Source organism: Microtus ochrogaster, chromosome 24, assembly GCF_000317375.1.
Source record: "Microtus ochrogaster isolate Prairie Vole_2 chromosome 24, MicOch1.0, whole genome shotgun sequence".
NCBI lineage: Eukaryota > Metazoa > Chordata > Mammalia > Rodentia > Cricetidae > Microtus > Microtus ochrogaster.
In genome coordinates, this window is record NC_022024.1 from 24,159,743 (window position 1) to 24,182,277 (window position 22,535).

Below are 22,535 nucleotides of genomic sequence, written 5' to 3' on the forward strand. Positions count from 1 at the left end.
CACGCAGGGGTCCAAAAAGGCCTGAGGTGTCAGACCTCCCTGGAGCTGCAGTTACAGGTGGTCACGCTGTCTTTGTGCTAGAAATCAAAACTCGGGTCTCCTGGAAAAGCCTCACATGCTCAGAACTGCCGAGTCATCTCTTCAGCCCAAATGCAGCTTTAAACATGGACCTGGATTTTTAGAAGCAAGGAAGTGCTTTGGTTTTCATGTAATCAACCGATTTTAAAGTTACTTGTAGTTGAGAGATTTTAAACTTGCTACTTAGTATATTTCCACCCAAAACAGATTTTGGGTTAGTTTATAAGCTCTGTTAAGTGAAAACACCTAAGTTTCATAACCTATGTTTCTTCCTCTGTACATTTTTTAAAGAGCACTAGAGATGCGTCCATTTTTCCCCCCTCTTCTTTTTAAAGACATCTTAAATGAGCAAACTGAATTTCTGGCACTAAACATCAATCTTGGGGGTAGGGAGGGTGAGTTCACCATTCTGGGCTCGTTCCTACATTCCGGGACTGCCATTCTCAGAGTCTCTGAGTTCTCAAACTTTTGCTGCACTTTTGAATCATTTGGGAATTAAAAAAAAAAAAAAGTTGCCAATGTTTGGGTCACACTGTTGACCATTGGAGGTGGAGTTAGTATCAACACTTAAATGCTCCTTCCAGTTATTCGCTTATAACAAAGCTTAGGGGTACTGATGTACTTTATCATCGTTATGAGAATAAAGACTCGACCAGGGACAAGGTAATTAAACAAAGGCAACTGACCTGACACATCAGAGCATCTAGGGGTACTCAGCTACGTGATAAAGGCTAAGACCTGCTTGGGTCACTGCACATTTGTTGGATCTCCACTTGCCAGATGTGCAACAGGTAAGCTACTCCATTAAGAAAAAAAGATTTCTATGGTTGACCGAGTACACACCAAGGTGGAAAGGGAAGCAAGTACTATTTTTTCTCTGATGCATCTCCTTGGTAGTCTTCCTAAGACTGCATTTATGGCTTGGATGGCATTTGCAAATCCTTTGCATATCAAACTCTTTAAATCCAGGGAGGCAGGAATAGCTTCTTACAGGGCTCTGTTACTGCTGAACTCATAGACCACAGCACCATTCTGCACTCTCCGTAAAATCATTAGGGCATTGACAAGTCTCTGACTTCCTGTGACCTTCAAAGAGCAGGGGCTGGACGACTGTGTTCCAGCTGAGTAAACTGGGGACTCAAACCACTGTCAGAGTGAGGAGAGTCGAGACCAGAAGCAGGTCTGTAGAGTTCCAGGTAAATGCTCTTCTCACATAATGCTGCCTCTTCCTAGCCCTCGCATCCAGAGCCTCAGCATCTTTCCCCAGAAGGCTGATTCTCCCCCAATGATGCTTCTCCTTTGAGCGATGCTGGGGACCAAATCCATGGGGTTACAAAAGAGCTCGACTACTGGACACTTTCCCAGTCTTTGTTTTTCTGGAAGGGTTTTGTTATGTTTGTCAGGCTAGTAGAGAATTTATCAATCTCCTGTCTCAGACTCTTAGGCGAGTGCTACCACACCTAGTGAAAACACTCCCTTGGGACCATTTGCCCTTTGCAGTTGTTGTATGAAGGACGGAGGCAGGGTGGCAGATGCATTGCAAAGAGATACGAAGTGCAAAAGGGCAAAGGATGGAGTTTAGAGAAGAGTTCAGGGGTGCCAGAATGCATGAACAACAAACTGTTCCCAGCAGAGAAAGGGCTAGGTAACAGCTGAGGGCTTGGAGGTAAGGGCAAGTCAAAGCTTCTTGGGCGATGGGAGTGGTCACTTAACTATATCTTGAAAAGGGAATTTGGGAAAACTCATGATAATGGTGAATTTTGGGAGACAGGGTAGGACTTGAGATATAAGGGATAAGGACAATAACTGAAAATAGGGATATTAACAAAAAGGACTGGAAACTAATGAAGAGGTAAAAGAAACAGCAGCTGATAACATTTCAATTAATCATTATCTATTGGATTCAATGCATATAACATGATGGAATATTTAACAAGGTGGTCTTTAATTATTGGGCTAATCAGCAGCCTGGTATATAGGGTTTACAAAAAACCAGGCAAAGGTTTGTTTGCAGATCTTTCTTGCGTGTGCCTTTTAGTTTTCTCCAGAAAAGCAGTTGTTTCAGTAAAGTAGCAAATCTTAATGTGGTTTAATGCAGACAGATGTAAAATCTTGCTTTGGACTGAAGCCTAACAACACAGTAAGAATGAGCAGCAGATGCTGAAATGTGAAGACCACAGCCTGACAGCAAAATGCTACAGGCTTTCAGGGAATAAAATACAGTGTGGAGTCAGCCAATGAGGGCATGAAACTTTATTGAAGGAATATAGAAAGATCTAGGATACCTGCAATGAGAAATGGACCTGAAAATAATAGAAGACAAAAGGTTGGCTCGAGCATCTGTCAGAAAACAAGCTGAGTTTATTTTCATTTCTATCGAGACCATGACTGTGCTGTAAAGAGGTACGAAAAAAAAAAAAAAAGAGGTACGAAGTTGAAGGTAGTTCACGTTTAGAAACCATAGTTATGGAAATCAAGGAGGCAAGCCCTCTTAACCTCTAAGTCAATGACAGGATAGGATGAGGGAGCCAACTCAAATACATTGTAAAGATGAAGTCAACAATGTTTAGTAGGCAAAGGTGAGAGACACAGATGGCAGCCATGCCATAGCTAAATATGACCAGCAGGGGCAAAGGGGTTTCCTACCAAGCTAAACAAAGGGTGGGTTGGAGGACACACTACGACATTAGACTTGAGAACTGAGAATGACCATCTTTGTTACTATAATAAAAACCACTGACTATGATGGTCATCCACAGGGAAACATTCATTCAGGCTGAAGCAAATGAGGAAGAGGAGAGATGCTTAAAAAAAAATGGTACCAGTCTTGGGCAGGACAAATGTAAATTAGCCCAGATACTGACATATGCAGCTGTAAGGAGGCAGAGAGCACCAAACTGGAAGAGCAGATCTGCTACGGTAATCTTCTAACTAGTTTCTGAGCATCCAACGACATCCATCAACAGTCATGATCCTTCCAAATCCAGGCTGCTTCTCCTCTGCCCAGTGCCTTCTGGTTTCTCTCAGACAGAGAGCCAAAGTTCTCAACAAGCTTGTTAATACTAAAGGCAAGTTAAGTGGTCCCCTACTACCTAAGTTTCAAAAACACTCTCCCACTGGCCCACCCGTTCCAGCTACACTGACCACATCATTTTGGCCCTCTAACTTGACAAGCACCAAGCTACTAGAGACTCTGGAAGGCTCTTCCTGCTAAATGTAGTAGGTGGCTCTCCCTTTTTGTCTTTGCTCCACTGTTCCTCATCTGTGATGACCTCTGTGACTCCCTCCCCATATGATCTGATTTAGGTTAGAGTGAAAAAGGTATGAATTCTTTCTCACGGGGGTTGTCAAATGCCTGGAGATCAGGAGATTATGGACAACAACACATCAAAGCAGATAGCTAATTTAACAGGAAGGCAGGCAGGGACTAATTCCCAGGCAGTGATCGGAGATGATGGCAGGATCGGACTCCTCAGAATTGGAGTGGCTGTGCTGTTTGAAGGCCCCTGCCCTCACAGGAGCGAAGTTGTATCCTCAAGGCGACAGCAGAAAGATGAAACATGAAAGACCCTCCGACACACTTCGAATTCACCTCGGAGCAGGCTTATGATGAAAAGGATCTTAACTTGAATTTTGAATACCATATTCTCCAGATCTTAGTGGCCCCCTTCAATGTCTTCACCCTCTAGCTATTCATTAAGGTATGCCCAACGGCTGGTGATTTGAAAAGCAGTCTTATTTAAAACAAAACAACAAGCAAAAAAACCTCTTCACATACTTCATCTCCACGAAGGTATCTCGATGACTACGGACGCCAGCAAGCAGCTTCTCATGTTTATAAAGCAAAGGGATGGAGTACTGACAGACTGCATCAGCACAGATGGAACCAAGACGGCAGTCAAAAAGGACTGCCATTTACTTAAACTCGTATCGCCAGAATCTAATGTGCAACAGTGTCACTTCCCTTGGAGAAATATTGAAGCGGTAAGAATTTCAACAAGGGAAATACCATTGAAGCACACAATAACTCAGGGAGGATGAGGGGTGGATGGGATCAAACAGAGTTGGGAGATTTTCAGAGTACGTAAGACAGGGCAACAGAAGCATGGACAGCGTGAAAGCAGAGCAGAGCCTTCTAGACTGTAGGTCTAGTTTCTCTGCCAACAAACCACCCAAAGTTTACAAACTTCAGAGAAAAGTGCGCTTATCTCATTAATGTGACAGATTTCACCCCACGTTAGTGTGAGTGGTGGCCTGTGAAGGCCATGAAACTTATAGAACACCTACCTTAGAAATCCTAACCCGAGTATGGTGTGAACACCATTGTCTTGTCTTCCCTGACCCTTTAGCTAGGGACAGCCTGTGAGGAAAGTCTAGGCTACTTACATCCTAAGCAGTGACTCCCTGCCTCAGCCTTTGAGTCTTGTCTAGGGAGGGATCTTGGGAGCATCAGTGAAGGCAGCTGAAGACTGAAGCGTAGTTTCCTTGCTACTGATTCTGGCTCAGGGGCTACCAGCTGTGGCTCTCTAAAGCTGTCTCTAGTGTGAATCCTAGTTCTACCACATGATCCAAAGCACGAGATGGAAACTTCCCAAGCCTCAGTTTTTCTATGTGTACAATGAGAATTCACAGGGTCATTTCCATAACCCACACAAAATGCTTGGCATATTGGAATGCTGCATTTTTACTAACTTACGAGTCAATAACTATTGGTAATATGGAAGCATGACCTTTAAGCCTTGATGTCAACAAGAAGCTTTGTCCTGAGCTGACCCCAAACCCAGATGTGCACGTTAATGACTTAAGTAGTATTCACAGGGCAGTGCCGTAAAGGAAACTGTGCCAGGCACCGACACTGTATAAACACACATTAGCTTTACGCCCCCATTCCGGAGCCATTAATGTTCTGTTCGATAATGACCATTTGAACTTAGAGAAAACAGATTAAACCAGCCTGCGTGCACGATATTTGATTATAAGTTTTTTTTATACAAATATGGAAAATGGAAAATAAGTAATTCTCATTGTAAAAGCATATAGTAAACAGACTGAGAGCTTACAGGAAAAAGCTACTAATCTGTTGAAAAATAAATGATTTGGATGAAGGTAATTTCCTTGTTGACTCTGGATGGGTGCAGTATACCTGCACAAACAGACTTATCCATGCGTAAGAATGGAAAGAGGCGAAGGTTGCTATGCAGTCGGGGCAGAAGAGCTCTAAAGCATCCCAGCTTGCAGAGACAAACAGCTATGCGAAACTGAGTTCCTGCCGGCTGCTGGCAGAGGCAGGTGGATCTCGCCAGCCTGGTCTATGGTGTGAGTTCCAGGACAGCTAGGACTACACAGAGAAAACCTGTTTTGAAAAAGAAAGAAATAGGAAGGAAGGAAGGAAGGAGGGAGGGAGGGAGGGAGGGAGGGAGGGAGGGAAGGAAGGAAGGAAAGAGGGAAGGGAAAGAAAGAAACCCGAGTTTTCTGAAGCTTTGGGGGTAAATACTAAGAAATGAAGGCTAAAGAAACTCCCCTCTCACTTTATAAATAGAACGTAATTAAACACTTAGTTCTGACACTTCCCAATCTGAGAAGATGGAAAATATCTTTCATGTTGTGTATTACTTATATTTAATGATTTAATAATCTCTGCTATCAAAATACAGCATCCATAATTATTTCGCTATTCACCATTTTCCTGTGAACTTATGGTAATAACTTATAAAAAAATCATTACGTACAAATTTCACTGTTATGAATTTTTCATCACAGAGTTAAGGTAGCTTATTGAAAAGCCAGAACTGTTTAATGAGCTTTCTTAATAATACGGAAAACAAATTTGTTCTAAACCAAAACAGTGTCCTCCCTGGACTGCAGAGATGATGCTGCATTGAATGCTGACACTGTGGGCAGGAGTGGGGGCACTGTACACATTTTACTTCCAGAGGCGATACCACGTACACGAGAACACTGAGTCACTGCATCGGTCGTTAACATTCCAAGTATATTGTAGAATTTTCACTATGTAGATTAAAAAAAAATCTCAAGTAGAAAAAAAGGAGTGCCAAAATATGATGTTCAAATCATTCCATTATTCAAAAAGTTCAGTCCCCATTCAGAAACAGATAAACAGTATATTTATTAAATGAGTTAAGACAAATAAACTTTACAAATAGACAAATAATAAAAGGCTCAGTGGCTAAAAGAGATGGTAAGCATCATCAAAGGAAATCAACACCATCATGGTAGTATCTCAGTTGGCTTACACGTGGAAATGAAATTTTCAAAGAGCAATTTCACAGAAAGGAAGCCAGGTTTTTTTTTCTTATAAACAAATCACCATTTCTCGGTTCAAAACTGATATCTGTTATGAAAATGACCATATCACATATTTTGTAAGATGACAAGGAGTAACTCGGCTTCAAAGTGCGGCAAGTCTATCTATTTACAACCACAAAAACGGCAATGATGAGGAGAAAAGGATTTTTAAAAAATATACAAAGATTAAAAACATTTGGGATGCAAAATTAAACAAGTTTTTTTTCTTCTGTTAGAGGATAAAAGATAAAATGTGAATTACAGATGTTGATTTTGCTATACACTCTATATAATGGGATCCAAGATCTTTAACTGCTTGCTTGTATTTCTTTTTCTTTACTTACATAATGTTCTGGAAATTTCTGGTAGAAATTACAGTGTCTCAATGTCTTGCTATTACTTCATGTATGCCTAAGTAAGACCCGTTTATGGACTGGAGGTGGTGTAAAAAGCCATTGCCTTGAGTTGAAAAATGAAGACCGGAAAAGCTCGACACAAACCCTCCAAAGCACATGCATGTCTGGATCGTTTGGTAATTACATTCCTAGTTAAGCATAACCAAAATAAAAAAAGAAAACTGAAAACATTTCCCTTTTCTCTATTCCCTATGCCTTGCAGGCTTCTTCAGTGGATAGGGTCAATTTTTAGAGTTGAAAGGGTTCTTCAAGAGGAGTCTAGTCCCCCACCCTCTTTCAGGGTGAGTAATTCCCCAAGATCATGCAGCACATTAATGGCAAAATCAAGACTAGGAGGCCATTCTGGATTCCTGGTCTAAATATGCTTCCCAGCATATATCATGCTACCTCTTTTTACAGTATGAATAACTACAACACCTGATGAATAAATGTACAATGATAAATGCGACAGAGCCAATGTTTCTAAGACTTGCAGAGGATTACTGCAGGCAACTGATGGAGAGAAAAGATTCCTCCCACCCACCAAAAAAAAAAAAAAAAAAAAATCAAGCACCGTCAACCATGTTTCTCTGCTGGGTCAGCATTCTTGGATGTAGTAGTCCTCGTAAACTTTATCAGCCTGAGGATTGTTTATCTGGTGAAATCTGCGCCCTGAAACAATACCAGTTTCTAAAGGGTGAAGACAAGGGGCAAACAAAGGAAGAAGGTAGACAGGGAAGAAGCAGAGAGCCCAGAAATTCAATTGATCAGGGATGGGCATTTCAACACATGGTTAATCATCAATCTACAAATATCATGTTTAGAAGCTTACCCCATGTTTTCATGTATTATCTCCTTTTATCTCATCTGTTATTTGGCCACTTAATAAAAACAAATGTATCAGAGACAATGGTGGTCATTACTTTTTATAAAATGGTGATACTATTTTAGATAAAACTAAGTTCTATGAAGAATATGTTAGGTGGCAAACTGTGCTGTCTCACCCTGACTCGATGAGGTGACCAGTAAAGAATTCAAACAGAACTTCGTGGGGCTGTTACCAGCTTGAAATTTATTCCAATTGTGGTGAAAGGGAACAGACCGGTGCATCACCTATGCAGAACTAAGGATAGGAACTGAGCTGTCTTAAAACCATCGCTGTGTATTTATTTAATAAAAGGGCATATTTGTTTATGTTTACAAACAAGTTTCAAAAACAAAAAGGAAAACATGTATGCTTCTACCTATTAACCTTTTTCAAAATGCCAACAGCCCTCTATGCTGTATGCAGGTCTCTAAGGAGTTATTAGAAAAATCAATATAGTTCACTCACAGTTCACCAAGACATCACTGAACTAACATATTTAGACAAAAATAAAAAGGACTAAAGGTTCTCTTGTAGTTTTATAGTTTAATTTGATTTGCCTGAAATAACAAAAGCATTTCAAGCATCTTTCATTGTGTATTTGATGTCCTGCAATAAACAATCTACTAAATTCTGAACAAAAGGTTATTAGCAAGTTTTCAAAAAATTTAAAAATTAAACAGTTCTTTCAAAACCATTAAGTAGTAAATGTATTTAAGAAACTAATTAGGACAGATGCCATAACTTCATTAGAACACCACTGCTCATGTTTTTTTTTTTTGTTTTTTTGTCTTGTTTTGTTTTCTTTTTTTGTTTTTTGTTTTTTAAACAAAGCATTAGTGTTATCTATTTGGCTATTAGTATTAGCAATTTATCTACAATATTTAACAAGATAAATTGTAGGCAAAAATTTAGTACAGTTTCAATAGAAACACCCCTTTTTTATTTCCTGAAAATACAGCAGTATTTGAAGGACTAATTTTTCTCTGCATTAGTTATAAGGAAGCTTCCCATCTATGAAGAACAAAAAAAGTATCTACAAACCTTGTAAACAGATCTGTATCATTTATAAACATAAATAATCCAAATTATTAACAGCCAACAGCAGAAATTAAAGTATTCACTCAATGATCCAGGGCTCTCTGTCTCGCCCAGCTTCACTCCTCCCTCTCTCCCATCAAGGACACTGCGATAAACCACAGCTCTGCTAATACACCGTCAGGACCATTCTGGGTACCAATGATGATCCACAGGTCATTTATGCCGTTGTTTATCTGTCAGTTCATTTCTCCCACCCCCCAAAAAGCACCCTCAGTCCGGCAGAAAGCTTTGCTTTTTGTTTTTAAAAAAATAAATCTACATTCGTACAAGTGTGTCTTCTGTTGAAGTCCAAAGACAAGACTACTATCTTGTCCGTCACAATATGTGAAAAGACTCAGTTTCAATTTGTTTCTTTACAATGCAGCTAGTGTGTTAACATTCAGCTTACAATCAGAGTGACGTTTCCAAACTATGTAGTGGGCTTCCTGGGGATGAAGAGGTAGCAGACTTGTTCATTTCTATTGTAAGGTGAATTCCGCTGTCAACAGCATTGTTATTTTTGTTAGGAGAGGGTGGAGGGCTGGAGTTGCGTTTTGTAGGAGCATCATCTTCAGCATCAGTGTCATCAATAAGGGGGATGTGAGGCTCTGAATCTTCTATCCTAAACTCAGGGTGTGTCATAAAGTTGTGGATTGAACTTCTTGATTCTGGCTTTTCTAACCCTTCATATAAAGAACTACGAAATGCATTCACCACTCGAATCTGTGAACAGCAGAAAACATAGAAAAGATGTCAGAACACCAGTGGCTTAACTACAGCAATGGTTCACTTATGAGTTTGAATCCACAAACAGCTAGGTATGAGTGAATCATATTTGCATGTAATGCAGTGGAACTTGCAATACACTGTAAAAAAATGAATATTTTAGTAGGACACTACAGAACAACAAAACCACATACTCTAAAAGGTATACATTCAAAGGAAAACTAACAAAATCTTAATTGTCACTGGCTAAAAATTTAATAGCCATTGTGTAGGATGTTTTTTCCCTAAGACGACAAAAAACAAAAAGCAAAATGAGAACTTAGCCATACACAAGCTTAGTTGAATTATCTTTAAATCAAAAAGAACGTATTTCTCAAAACAACTCAAATAAGCTAAACAAAGTCAAGCACAAAGGGTTACTATTTATCATGCTAGGAATCAGGGTGTCACCAACTATGAAAAAGCCAAGCAAATATAAGCTGAATGCCACAATGAACTCACACCTGCCCCACTACTTCTTTAATTAAAAGTTAAGAATAAAGCCAAACCCACATATGTATCTATAAAATGCTACTATAAACAGCTATAAATATTTGAGTATATGCCATTTTTTCTACATAAGTGTTAGTGGATTTCTGTATGAGAGATTATATCTTGATCACTAGAGTTTGCTAGAAAGAACAGATTTCAGACACACACACACACACACAGGCACGTACTCATATGTGCACACAAGCATACACACCACGCACACACGCACATGCACACAGACCCCTCCATCTCTGGGACTCTGAAAAATTCTCCAAGGGACAGACACAAAGTTCCAAAGTTTTCTATTAACTATTTAGACTCATGGACTAGCAATTCACCTTTCTTTTTGGGTGTCTGCTGTATACAAGGAACTAGGTTAAAGGACAAGCATAAAAAGTCACTGTAGTGCTGACAATTCGGCTCAACAAACAAGTGTCATTCAGAAATTTTTTTAGAGAAAAAAATCTGTTCAGTTGAGCACTTATATTAGTTAAAATATATTTTGATAACATAAAAATGTTCACTTTTGTGTCAATTCTAGTAATTTTAAGAATGAAGTCACCATTTACTAATAAAGTTAAAATAAGTTAAGTGACACCAACATTCTAGAAGAAAACATTCATCACTAAAATTATCTCAACAATAAAATGATTATTAAGGCATATTATTGTATATTTTAAAAGTGTATGTTTAGGGTCATATGTCCCTTAAGTGACCCTATCCTTCCTCCTGTTTGTCTCTCCGGACTTAGTACCCCCATCTGTAAGCTGTGTTAATAGTCTAAATGAGCAGTTCTCAACCTTTGGGCTGCAACATCTTTGCGGGGGGGGGGGCAGTGTTGCATATAAGATACCCTGCATATCAGATATTTACATCACAATTCATAACAGTAGCAAAATTGCAGTTATAAAGTAGAAATTAAAAATAATTTTATGGTTGGGGGATCACCACAATATGAGGAACTGTATTAAAGGGTAACAACATTAGGAAGGTTGAGAACCACTGATCTAAATTAACTTGGGCCTTTACACAGAAAATAAAGAGATAAAAATAAGTTTTAGTTTTCCACTGACTAGACGATGAGGAACTGTAATCAAATAGAATTCCTCAACAGTGTGGTCCCTACACCTCACGGGGCTGTTAGAGAGTGTGATGCGCTATTAGCATACACTATCACCCAGGACCCGCAGACACTAACGTGCAAGTGCACAAACTGGGGATCCTGGGAAAAGACAGATCCCAGACAGTCTATGTTTCCAACAACTTTGAAGCCTGATGCTGAGAAGCCGAGCCATGCCAACACATGGAACCAAGTGTGTCCTGCCCATACTATCATGTGACTTTATTATGCTACTTTATAATTCTGCTTTATTCATGCACTTCTCTTTCAATTTGACAGACCAAAATTTTGTTTGTAGCAGAAGAATAGTATCTATGATGCATTTTTCAGCTGAACTGATGTACATACAAACGGGAAAAGCCCAAGAAATCAATCAATATAAACAGCACAGCTTATTCAAGGGCCCCTTCTTATAAAAACACACAGAACAGGCAAACAAAGCTCAAGTCAGGAAAGCAAGCAACTGGCTGTTTACACGAACTTCATTTCATGCTACTAAGTTACCTTCTCAACAGAACAATATCAAAGCTGAAATGCCAAATTCATTCTTTAGCATTATAAATGTAATTTTCCAGTTCTCTTAGCTCAGTTTCAAATCACATGCTTCTAGGAACCATGCAGTATGCATATACTTAAAGGCATATACTCAAAAATTTATAGTAGTTTCGTAAGTGCTTATCTACAATTTTATTTCCCATATGAATTATAAGTTAGCACAGAGACAAGCTCCCAGATTTCAGGTCTAATCTTTGGCTGCAATTGTTCCGCCTCTTATTCAACCCTCTAAGAAACCAAACAACAACAATGGCAACACTTGAGGTCTCAATCCACTTTACGAAAAGAAAGCTTTATGAAAAGCCTGAACAATGAATTTAAACATTAAGGAGAAAATGAGAAACGTTAGGTGTGTGAAGTAGGAAATGTTAATTTCATGCACTTAGGAACACACACTCACACCCCACAGTAGTAGAAGCAGTAGAAGAGGAAAACACTACATGTGTAGGGGTAGAAATATTTGTTACATCATGATGCTGGCTGGCGATGGAGGGTTGTCGCCTTAGAGCCCCCTGAATGGAAGTTCCACTCTGGAAAGCATTCACTACATCCATCTGCAAGGAATCAGAGATTGTGACAGCGTGCTCAGCAAGAGAGAGAGAACAAGAGAAAGGACCGTTCCATCTACCAACATTTAAAATGTAAAGAAAAAGGCACTTTTACAGAGCAGATAAATAGGCAAGAGTAGCATTTTGAGATGAAAGGGGAAAATAAAAGCTAGGAAAAAAAAAGCTTGGGGCATATAAGAGACATTCTTTCATAATCAGTTAAAGTTTCGCTCAGTTCAGCCATCAGTAGTATTTTTCAAAAGAATAAATTGTGTAGGTTGGGAAGGCTAGAAAGGCAGTTACAAAGCACAGGTGGTCTGGACTGCTCCCCAGATAAAAATCATTACTCCCTTCTGCTTTCCTACCTCTCTACCAGACCCATACCTGTGTTTGGATTCTGTTCAGACCTCTAAACCACAAGATCTGGCCACGCCGTAATTCCCTTTCGGCATGATCAATCTCTTCAACATCCTCTGCTAATTCCTCCTCGGGTATTTCTTCCTTTTGTGTTCCATGACCAGCTTCTTTTAGGAATTTTAAACGGCTAGTTGGAATTGTTGAAATAAGCTATAACACAGGGGAAAGAACTCAAGGCATTAAAAACTGCAGGAGTATCCAGTTTCTTTTTTTTTTAACCAATGTCTTGCTGGTGACTTTCTCAGAACAAAAATTATTCAGTTATAAAAAAGACAAGTTTACAAAACAAAATGTTTTCTGAATAGAAGTGAAGATGGTATTTCTCATATTTTAATGTAGATGTTCATGATGCTAACTTGTACAACCATGTTTTACTGTGTCTACATGTATCCAGTCTCCACCTGAACGCATATTAATTACATTTACTTCAAATAAGATGACATGGCATGTGGTCTTACTGGGTACAAACCAAGCTTGTAATCCATTATTACTATAAAAATTCACAAGTAAAAGAATATGAGAATTCAGAAAATCCTTAAGGTCATAAAAACAGTTAACTATTTTTATAAAATTTAGCTATCTAAATTGAGTCAACACTGATTGGTAATAGCAATACATAGCAATAAATGCCTCCAGAAACAAGAACACTATCAGAAACATCAACAGTACAGATTAGCATCTGAGTGTTAACAGGTAATACCTACGAAGTAGAGTTTACCAAGGGGAAACCAAGCTGCCTTCAGACCAGAATAGCCCGGAGAACTTCTACTCCTGCCATCTACGTTCACAGGGGTAAAACAGGATCAGATTTGTGAAGTGATTTGCACATGAAATGGTTAAGATTCCAGGTCTCTGAGGCACTAAGTCAGGTTTTATTTTATTCTTAGAATCACACACTTAAAATGAACAGACAAAATCAACGTAAGTCTGCTGCTGCTGGCTGTGTGTGTGCAGCACTGAGATTTTCTTCTTGAAATTAGGCAGATTTTTTTAGGTTGTAGACTTGTGCTCTGCCTATCAGAGAACAATGAAATAATCAGAAAGAAATGTGGACCAACAAGGATCACCAAGAAAGAGTTTTAAGGTAACAAAAACAACTTAGAACCCAGAAAAACACAACTAAGAAAAAAGATAAAACCTGAGTTTGGCTGGATCTGCAGAACGACAGTGAATGAGCTCACACACGTCATATACGGGAACACACCACCCTGTGTTCGCAGACATGACAGCACTGACTCTCCAGCAGCTGGTCTGACACTAGTGACAACAGCCTGAAGGTTGAGTACCACTCATCTTTAAAAGAAGAATGTGTGCAACTAACTGCAAGAAAAACGGCGATCAGTACAGTTGAGGTGGATCATGCTTTTCTGGCATCTTAATTTACAGACAACTGTTAAAGACGATTCCAAGGCCTTAAAAAACCATTTTGTGGCTCTGTTTTTCAGACACCCGTGATTTTAAGAAACTGTTTACTATGTAAGACTTAAAATTTCTCTCAGGCTTTTAAAAATATTAAATTCTATACCAAAGTAATGAAGTGTGTTTATTCTGAAAATACATAATCAGGTGGAAAAGACCCCCATTACCATCCTACCCAGTCATCTATGTGCCGTGTCTGCAACTGCAACAACTTGCTTTAAAACATAGAAATGAGTAAAAGACCAATGAGCACAAGAACCACTTCAGAACAGCTACTTAGGAAAGGGACAAATCCCATGTAATACACAATTCCCTTCTGTGACTCAAGTGGTAACTAGAATAAGTAATAGAAATAGCTGAAAGATTAAAAAAGAATTAGTTTAGGTTTTAACAAAAACAGTGAGATTTTTACCTGGCCCCAGAGTAAGGTCCCCATTCCCAGGAATATTGACCACAGCCACTGTTCTATTGAAAGTTCTGAGCAGCTGAATGGTTTCCCACCAAACTGCACAATTATTATCTGGAGAAATAATCAAAAGTAAATTTATTTAAATGACAACTAAAACAAAATCTCTGCTCCCAAATTTAAATATATGTAATATATATATATTACATTTATTAAAATCACATGACCAAAAGAATACCTGTATGTTCTTTCCTATAATCTCAAATAACTACATTTTTTGGTATGCTTTCATGAAAGGTAGTATGTGTTTTGTGGGAAGTACCACATGTCATGGTGACATACATGGACAGAATATGCCACCTTGTTTTTCTCTTCTACACAGCAGCCACTCCTCGTTGACATTTGGATGTTAAGACAAGTATGTATGTATGCTCTGTAATAGAAGAAAAGCAACCTGGCAAGGCTATGAAGTGTGCACTATCTCTCTGGTCTGTTCAACAGGGAGAGGGAAGCCCAATGGCATCCGTACATAAAGTTCACACTACGGTGCTCGCGATCCCTTCCTGACCCGCAGTGTCCTACAACAGTACACCTGGGAGTAGCGCATGTGTTACACGCGTCAACAAAACATTCACCTTTGTCTGAGTCTGACAACTCTCTCTGATATAAGGGAAGTAGCTGTGAAATACTGAAATTAAAAGAAAAGTAATTTTGGTGCGTAATAGTTGTTACATTTTTATACTTTAAGAAGCATTATAAATTTCATGCTTTGCATTTATTTGTTAATTTCGTTGCTTTTTAATGTCAAGAATATTTGTCTATTTTTCCAGATAGAGTCCATCACTGATTTGCTAGGAGGCTAGCATTATAACTGATATTATATATATTTGTTATATCATAAAACTATCGGAGCTATTTCATAATCAGGTCTGGATTTTCATAAAGAAATGAACTGAAATAGTTTTTCTTTTGTAAACCAAGAAAACAGGGAATAAGAAAATGTTCACTGTTTCTAGTTTTTTGGTTTTTTTTAAATTGAAAGACTTTTTTGGTGTAATGAGATGTGAAAGGAAGGCATTTAAAGTACTAGGGAAAACCAATAATTATGTGACTGGCTGATTTGGTCTCATTAAAAGTAATTCTTTACTTTATATTTGAAAGTAATGAAGGTGTCTGCGAAGGCAGCTGTGGGAGTGACTTCTGAGAAGGTTGGGTCAAGCTGCCATAGTCTCCAGACTACACACTAAATCAACATGAAGCTGGGCAGACACCACAGTCATTACACAGAAGCTCCCTCCTAGCTTGGGCTATCTGCTAAGTAGGGATATGTCTCATATAGCCTAAACTATCTTTTCTACTTACTCACCTGTACCACAAAGGTGCCTAAAACAATCGTGCAGAAGATGGCGTTATTAAAGATTCCTTCAAACACATTTCTTTCACCATGAATTTTCCGTGCATTTATTTCATTGAAAAGCTGCATCAGCACAAAGGTATTGAACACAATAGTGTAATGTTCCGAGGGGGGAGCGTGCAGAGGGGCATTCCTTCCACTGTCAATATCAAAAAACTTCTCTCCTGAAATGAAACGTCACCATTTTGTAATTATCACTGAAATAACACAATGTGTTTCATGAAGTGCATGATAACAAAGCTTGGCCAGCCTTGGTCTGGACTGGACCCCGGCCAGGATTATCTGGTGCTGTTTTGTTCTACAGATAAGGAAAGGGAAACCCTGGGCATCATGGAGACATGTCAAGACCACAGATCTAAGAGTGGTGGAACCTGGATAAAAGTCAAGACTCTCTACTTCCCTACCACCTCATCAACCTCCCCAGACAGAGTGGGTACCAGGAAAAGCAAGTAAAAACTTAACATAAAATCAGGAACAGAATTAAGGTTTGTGAAAATTCTGCCACACTAAGGCATGCTGAGTGACAGTAATATGCAACAGAAACAGCTGAACTGAACTCTTACCAGCAAATAAGAGCGTAAAAACCACCACGAGCTGATAGAATGCATGACCCAAAATATTCTTCATCATTGTCCGTGAGATGAGAGGCTTATTTCTGCCATAAGGCTTCCGGAGCAGGAGCGACTCAGTGGGTGGTTCCGTTGCCAGGGCCAGGGAAGCCAGTGTGTCCATGATGAGGTTGACCCACAGCATCTGCACCGCCTTAAGAGGTGAGTCCTAGAAAAGACAGGCTTCCTAATAGACATTCACAACTGTTGAGGAAGGCAGCGACTTTCAGGAAGCCTTTAGGATTACAAAGACTTAAGGAACAAAACAGATTACATTTTATGTTAATTAGCCTACAATATAAAGCTTCATCTTATTTAAATACTTAAAGACTTTAAAAGGGTAGATCATATAATTTTTGCGTTAAAATAAATATTAACAGTCACCTACTTGAGTAATACAAGCGCCCGTGAAAGCAACAATCACTGCTACTACATTAACAGTAAGCTGGAACTGAAGGAATTTTGAGATGCTGTCATAGACATTTCGTCCCCACATAACTGCTTTAACAATGCTTGTAAAGTTGTCATCTGTGAGAATAATATCAGATGCTTCTTTAGCCACATCAGTTCCAGCAATGCCCTGTTAAAAAAGTCTGTGAATTAGACTAAATGTTTAAAATATAACTTGTACATATGCAAATGTGCACCATTATACTTAATAAAAAATAATTACATTTATGCTAAAAGACGATAATACTGTAATCTTAGGATGCCACTGACAAAGGCATCCAGGCTTAGTCGACACCATACATAAAGAATGAAGCATGAAAAGCAAAATGCAAGTAGTGTTGCAAACAAAGGGACGTCTCTTCCCAAGTCATACAGAAGGTGTATTAAACACACTAACAGAAAAGACAGGACTTGAACTTGGGAGGGAGGCATGCTGGAGGAATTAGAGAAGCAGGAAGGGTGGATATGATTATACACCATACATATGTATCAATTCTCAAATTTAAAACATTAAAAAAAAAATTTGAAAATATTAAAAGTGATTAAACGTGAAAGAAAGAACTGTTTGAAAGAAAACTATAGGGACTGGAAGTAGATGATGAATGGCCAACAGCTCAGGAGACTGAGGAATTTGCTTAAGCCAGCAGCAGGGAGCAAGGAAAGCAGAGACGACTTTTCTCCCCATTATAAAATTCCTATGAGGCTCAGGCCCTGTAGCTTCAGGGAACATTTAGAAACAGACATGAAATGAGAGGCGCTCTTGAAGACCTGAAGACACTGAAGAAGCAATGAGAAGCCTCAGACTAGCAACACTGTCAGCAGTAGAATGGGCAGATGAACAGACTGTGGGTTAATAAAAACAAGTTAATTGTACCTACAAACATCATAGATAATCTTCGGAACAAAAGATGGACGCAATACATGTGATTTTGTATAGAGTTTAAAACAGGCAGAAGCAATGAGCTCCAAGAGTCACAGGTAATATCTATCTCTTGTACTGCCCAGGACAAGGTAAGCAGATCCTCAGAGCTCTCTCAAAATTCATACATCCAGGCAAGCTGTCACTTCCACTCCAATGCCAGATTACAGCAGGTCAAGAGGTGGGACAGAGGGATTGCTATGGTAAAACTGCTAAGATCACCAACTGACTCTGAGTCACTGCAAAGGGACTCTGGGAATGAGTGTGTGCCAAGTATGTTAAAACATTATGGAAAACATTAAGTGAATAACTAAAAAGGAGTTCATGTGGCTCAGGATGGAACAGCACTGACAGTCACAACAAAGACTGGGCTAACCTAAGTGGTGACGGGATACTACTGAGGAGTGGTGGGCAGGGTGAACGTGAATGCACATGGAGCAAATGTGGTGCTGTGCCTGTGCACCTGCTGTCTGCTAAGTGTGGAGTCCTCACCATCCTTGAGGAAAAGCCAGGAGTCAATGCTTTGTATGCTGACTAAGTTCTGGAATCATATGGTTCATATATGTAGGGGAAAAGAGCTAAAATAGTCGTTTCCTTTTGGAGTCAGAAACTAAGGTTAGAGAAATGGCACATGGTAGGAGCATTTGATACCAAACTTTTTTAAAAAGGGGAAATGGAGCTGTACTCAAAATATTCAATTATAAGCAAGTATGATTTAAATTTTTAGTCCCCGAACTAAACTCCAGCCATTCTTAGAGGCTGCAAATGCAAATCTCTTTCTTTGTTTAAATTCTTAGGAACTTAAGAGACAGCTATAAAAGGGAAGTGGGCATTCAAAGAAAACTTAATTCTACAGCCCAATATGTTTGGGAACTTGGGATCAAAATAGACATCAGCTTTTAGTGAGTTCCTCAGTGTGACTACCTGCACACACGTATCTAAACTGACTCGTACTTTATCAGATGTCAAGTTTTAGCAAAAATGGTTACAAGACCAAATCATCCAAGGACTTACTCCTTCTCTTTACTTTTGAAGCAAATTTAAGTTGTGTAAAACCCACTACCAACATATCCTGTGTACTGTATTTTTTTCGTATTGGTTAAGTTTTGCTAACTTGAACACCTGTCTTATACCCAGGTTTTGAGGAAAAAGATCATATGTTCTATGAAACTAGTTTTGCCATCCTGGTAAGCTGTCAGGGTCACAGTAGGTACAACAACTGGTGATCGTAACACTCCTGAATGGAACGATGCTGTGTGCTTACAAGCACAAGACAGAATCCTTAGACACTGCTTAGCCCACGACTGGAACTTATCACAAGTTTTCAACATTTCATGTCAATCCATCTGTCTAGATATAGGGTAGGGTGAGAGTCCTTGTGATCTTTGCAATCTTTGCTTTTACTTGAGGGCAAATTTATATATTTCTTCTTCTTACTATCTCTTTTAATTAGACCCTACCATGACCCTTCTTGTAAATCTCTATTTTAGCAACAGAATACTGGAGAACAATTACGCCAGTACACACCAGTGCACAGAAACATCTTCATACCTTGAATCCTTAGTGTCAGGCTTTATGTCAGAATTCAATGTCTCTTGTACTTTAGATAAGGAGGCAAATTTAGCACCTCTTAAGAAAATTAGCATTTCTACAATGGCCATGGACAGTCACATTAAGGCTAAAAATTAGCTCTCCGGAAGAGATTTTTTTGTAGCCCAATGTACAACTTTCCAGCCCAATGCAAAAAAATAAAGACTGGGCTGTATATTAAACAAAAATATTCAGATACTTAGTTTTTCTTGTTAAATTCTGTTTTTGACAATTAGGAAGGATTATGGACTATTAATTTCTAAAAATAAGACGAAGAGTAAAGAAAACACTTCAGTTGAAGAACAAGCAACTCCCCACCCCCCAAGCAACTCTCTTGTATGTGAAATTTAGATTGAAAAAAAATATGTAAAGGCATCAAAATACAAGGGCAAACTGTGGAGGGTAAAGGACTAGCAAGAGGGGGAGGGGAGAGTAAGAGGGCAATGGTTATGTGTGAATATGAGCAAAGCACGTTATATGCACGTGTGAGCATGTCATAATGAAACACGTTATTTTGTACACACAGGAGACTGTATGACTATATAAAATGATGGCATCCAAATGTTCTTTAAAAGCTGTGAGGTCCCCATTGCTACAAGTTTGTTTAAGAAGGTGGCTGTAGATGAGTTGATGAATGTTTAAATATTCCTCAGTGCACAAAGCAAATGCATATTGTTAACAGTTGTCCAAAGAAATCATCTTCTAGCTAGTCTTCACAGTATCTCATAAAGCTAGCATATAAAACCATTGTGTTTATAAACTCACTTAGGCTTATCCTATATCTCTTAAACTAATTTTGAGGAACATGGTTTAAAATCAGCAGTAATTTTGGCAGTAAACAAGCAGACAACCCAGCTAGCAAATTGTATTTAAATATTTGAGTAAGTAGGCACCTACCATGGCAAATCCAACATCTGCTTTCTTTAGTGCAGGGCCATCATTTGTACCATCGCCAGTTACAGCTACAACTTGGCGTTGCTCTGAGACAGTGCTGTCAATTATACCTTAAAGAGAAGCAAATGTTAATTAGTGCTCTAAAATCCTTTCAATGAATAGGTGATTCTGTAGAATAGCCTTACTAGTCCATTTCAGAGACTCAAAGCTAAAAATACATTTAAACAAACATAAAACTATACACTGCTTAGCTATGAAGCAAAGATCAATTCTAGAAGCTAAGGCTATATTAGGAGTACTAATTACTGAAGGTGAGTACTAATCATTGAAGGCGAACATAACTTTCCCAAGATATCAGAAGAAAATATATCTACATTTTACTACAAAATGCTATACGCGATTCAACTTAATAATCAGGGTTTGTTTTAGCTTAAGGAAGCAGACCACGTTTCTGTGCTGAGAACCGTGAGAGTCACACAGTTTACTCACCTTTAACCAGTGTGTGTTTGTCGGTGGGAGATGATCTTGCGAGTACTCGAAGCTTTGGCCAAATCTTGTCTATCCTTTCTTGTTCAATCTATAAATTTTTATCAAGGTTAAAATGTGCCAAAACTCGTCTTCTAATTCTCAATTAGCTAGCTGCCATGTTACCAGTGGTTCTTTACTCATGGTCCAAAGAGGAATAGAAACTCCTTGGAACGTCTCAGAATTGCAATTCTTGGGCAGGGCCTTAGGTCAAACAAATACTATTCTTGATTGGGGCGTCAAAAAAAAAAAAAAAAATCTGTTTTCACAGGGTTACTTGGTGGCTCTGGTTCATGTACAAGAAGTTGAGGCCAAATCTTGAAAAACTCCCCCATTACCTATGAAAAGGCGTGAGAATTCTGAGGAAGACGGCCTCCTAACTTCCACTTCACGTCCGCTCTGGCTGCCCACCTTGCCACTCTTGGCAGTACTGTGTGCACCAAGTAGTCTTTCATAAAGCATTCCTGTCACATGTAAGCCCTTTCAGAGCCACTGCTCCTGTCCCCTAGACTGCAAGACGGCTTTGCTTCTGAACAGCATTACTGATGTAGAGAGCCTCACAAAGAATGTAGATTCAGTATGTACTGGCTGATGAAATTACTAAGTACACTAAGCATTATCAACTTAAAACTTGGAAAAATTCTTACCTCTCCTTTTTCATTTCGTATTCTTCGGTTAAAATCTTTACCTTCTAAGCAAAGGAAATCTTCCCCTGGGTGTAAAATACCACATTTGGTAGCAATAGCCCGAGCAGTATTAATATTGTCACCAGTGACCATGCGCACAGTAATTCCAGCTCTCTGACATTTCTTTATTGCCTCAGGTACCTGGATTACACAAGAAAAAAATTATTAGGACAGAAAATTATTATTTCCAAAGAAAAACATCGCATTGAACAAATATGATCTCACAAACTCACAACTGACAACTTTATCTCAAGGTGTCCAAACTTTCTTCACTCACTGTCAGTAATGTCTTCTCTTCCATTTTCAGCTGCCAACCTCACTCTGTATACTAACTTCTAATGCTATTAAAAGCTTCTTTCATGGAAACCACCAGGCAATTCTTATGTGGCAGTTTTTCAATGACTCAGGCTTATTGTCTAGGGGATACCTGAGTAGGACATTTAGTTACAGATGGCTCACTTATTTCCCCTTCTTCTAACCCAGTGAGTCTCAACCTGAGGGTCAATATCAGATATCCTGCCTATCAGATATTTGTATTACAATTCACAGTAGTAGGAAAGTTGAAGTTATGAAGCAGCAACAAAAATAATTCTATGGTTGGGGTTGTATAATATTTCCTATAGCAGGTTGAAAGCCACTGTTCTAGTTCTTTTATCTACTTCCCAACCATTTCTGAGCTAATGACTTTAAAAATCCACACCCTTCTTCACACTCTGAGAGCTTTATCCCAGGTTATGTCTACAAAGTGGGCATCACAATTTGGTGTATAGTATGCTTTCTAAACTAACCTGGGAGTCGACTCTAATTCTCTTTTCATTTCCTCCCGATGCTTCCATTAAGGACCAACACGTCATTACAGACTCTCTCTCAAACTTCTCCTGAGTCAGGTAGATCCCTAGGGCTTACACCGAAACAGCTTTAACTGCAGTCCCTATCTCTCTGTTACTTCTTTAAACGTCTCATCGACTGTATGGTAGAATTCTTTTTACCATAGCAATACATG

The 22,535-nt window shown here is 39.0% G+C and overlaps 1 protein-coding gene across 4 annotated transcripts in view; it reads right to left on the reverse strand.

Annotated features, from left to right (window-relative positions):
* Positions 1–6,183: 6,183 nt before the first annotated feature.
* Atp2b1 (ATPase plasma membrane Ca2+ transporting 1) overlaps positions 6,184–22,535 on the reverse strand; it is a 103,767-nt gene continuing 87,415 nt past the window's right edge. The window contains exons 13-22 of one of the 4 annotated variants that reach the window (XM_005358125.3): positions 21,494–21,673; positions 20,811–20,898; positions 20,325–20,431; positions 16,857–17,048; positions 16,424–16,637; positions 15,813–16,024; positions 14,453–14,560; positions 12,589–12,771; positions 12,124–12,210; positions 6,184–9,447 (exon numbers count right to left, since the gene is read on the reverse strand). In XM_005358125.3, coding sequence (XP_005358182.1) covers positions 9,136–9,447; positions 12,124–12,210; positions 12,589–12,771; positions 14,453–14,560; positions 15,813–16,024; positions 16,424–16,637; positions 16,857–17,048; positions 20,325–20,431; positions 20,811–20,898; positions 21,494–21,673 — 1,683 coding nt within the window. In that variant the 3' untranslated portion in view covers positions 6,184–9,135. Of the gene's footprint in view, positions 9,448–12,058; positions 12,211–12,588; positions 12,772–14,452; positions 14,561–15,812; positions 16,025–16,423; positions 16,638–16,856; positions 17,049–20,324; positions 20,432–20,810; positions 20,899–21,493; positions 21,674–22,535 lie in introns of all 4 variants that reach the window. The other 3 variants (XM_013350328.2, XM_026784555.1, XM_013350327.2) reach the window with 3 other exon arrangements.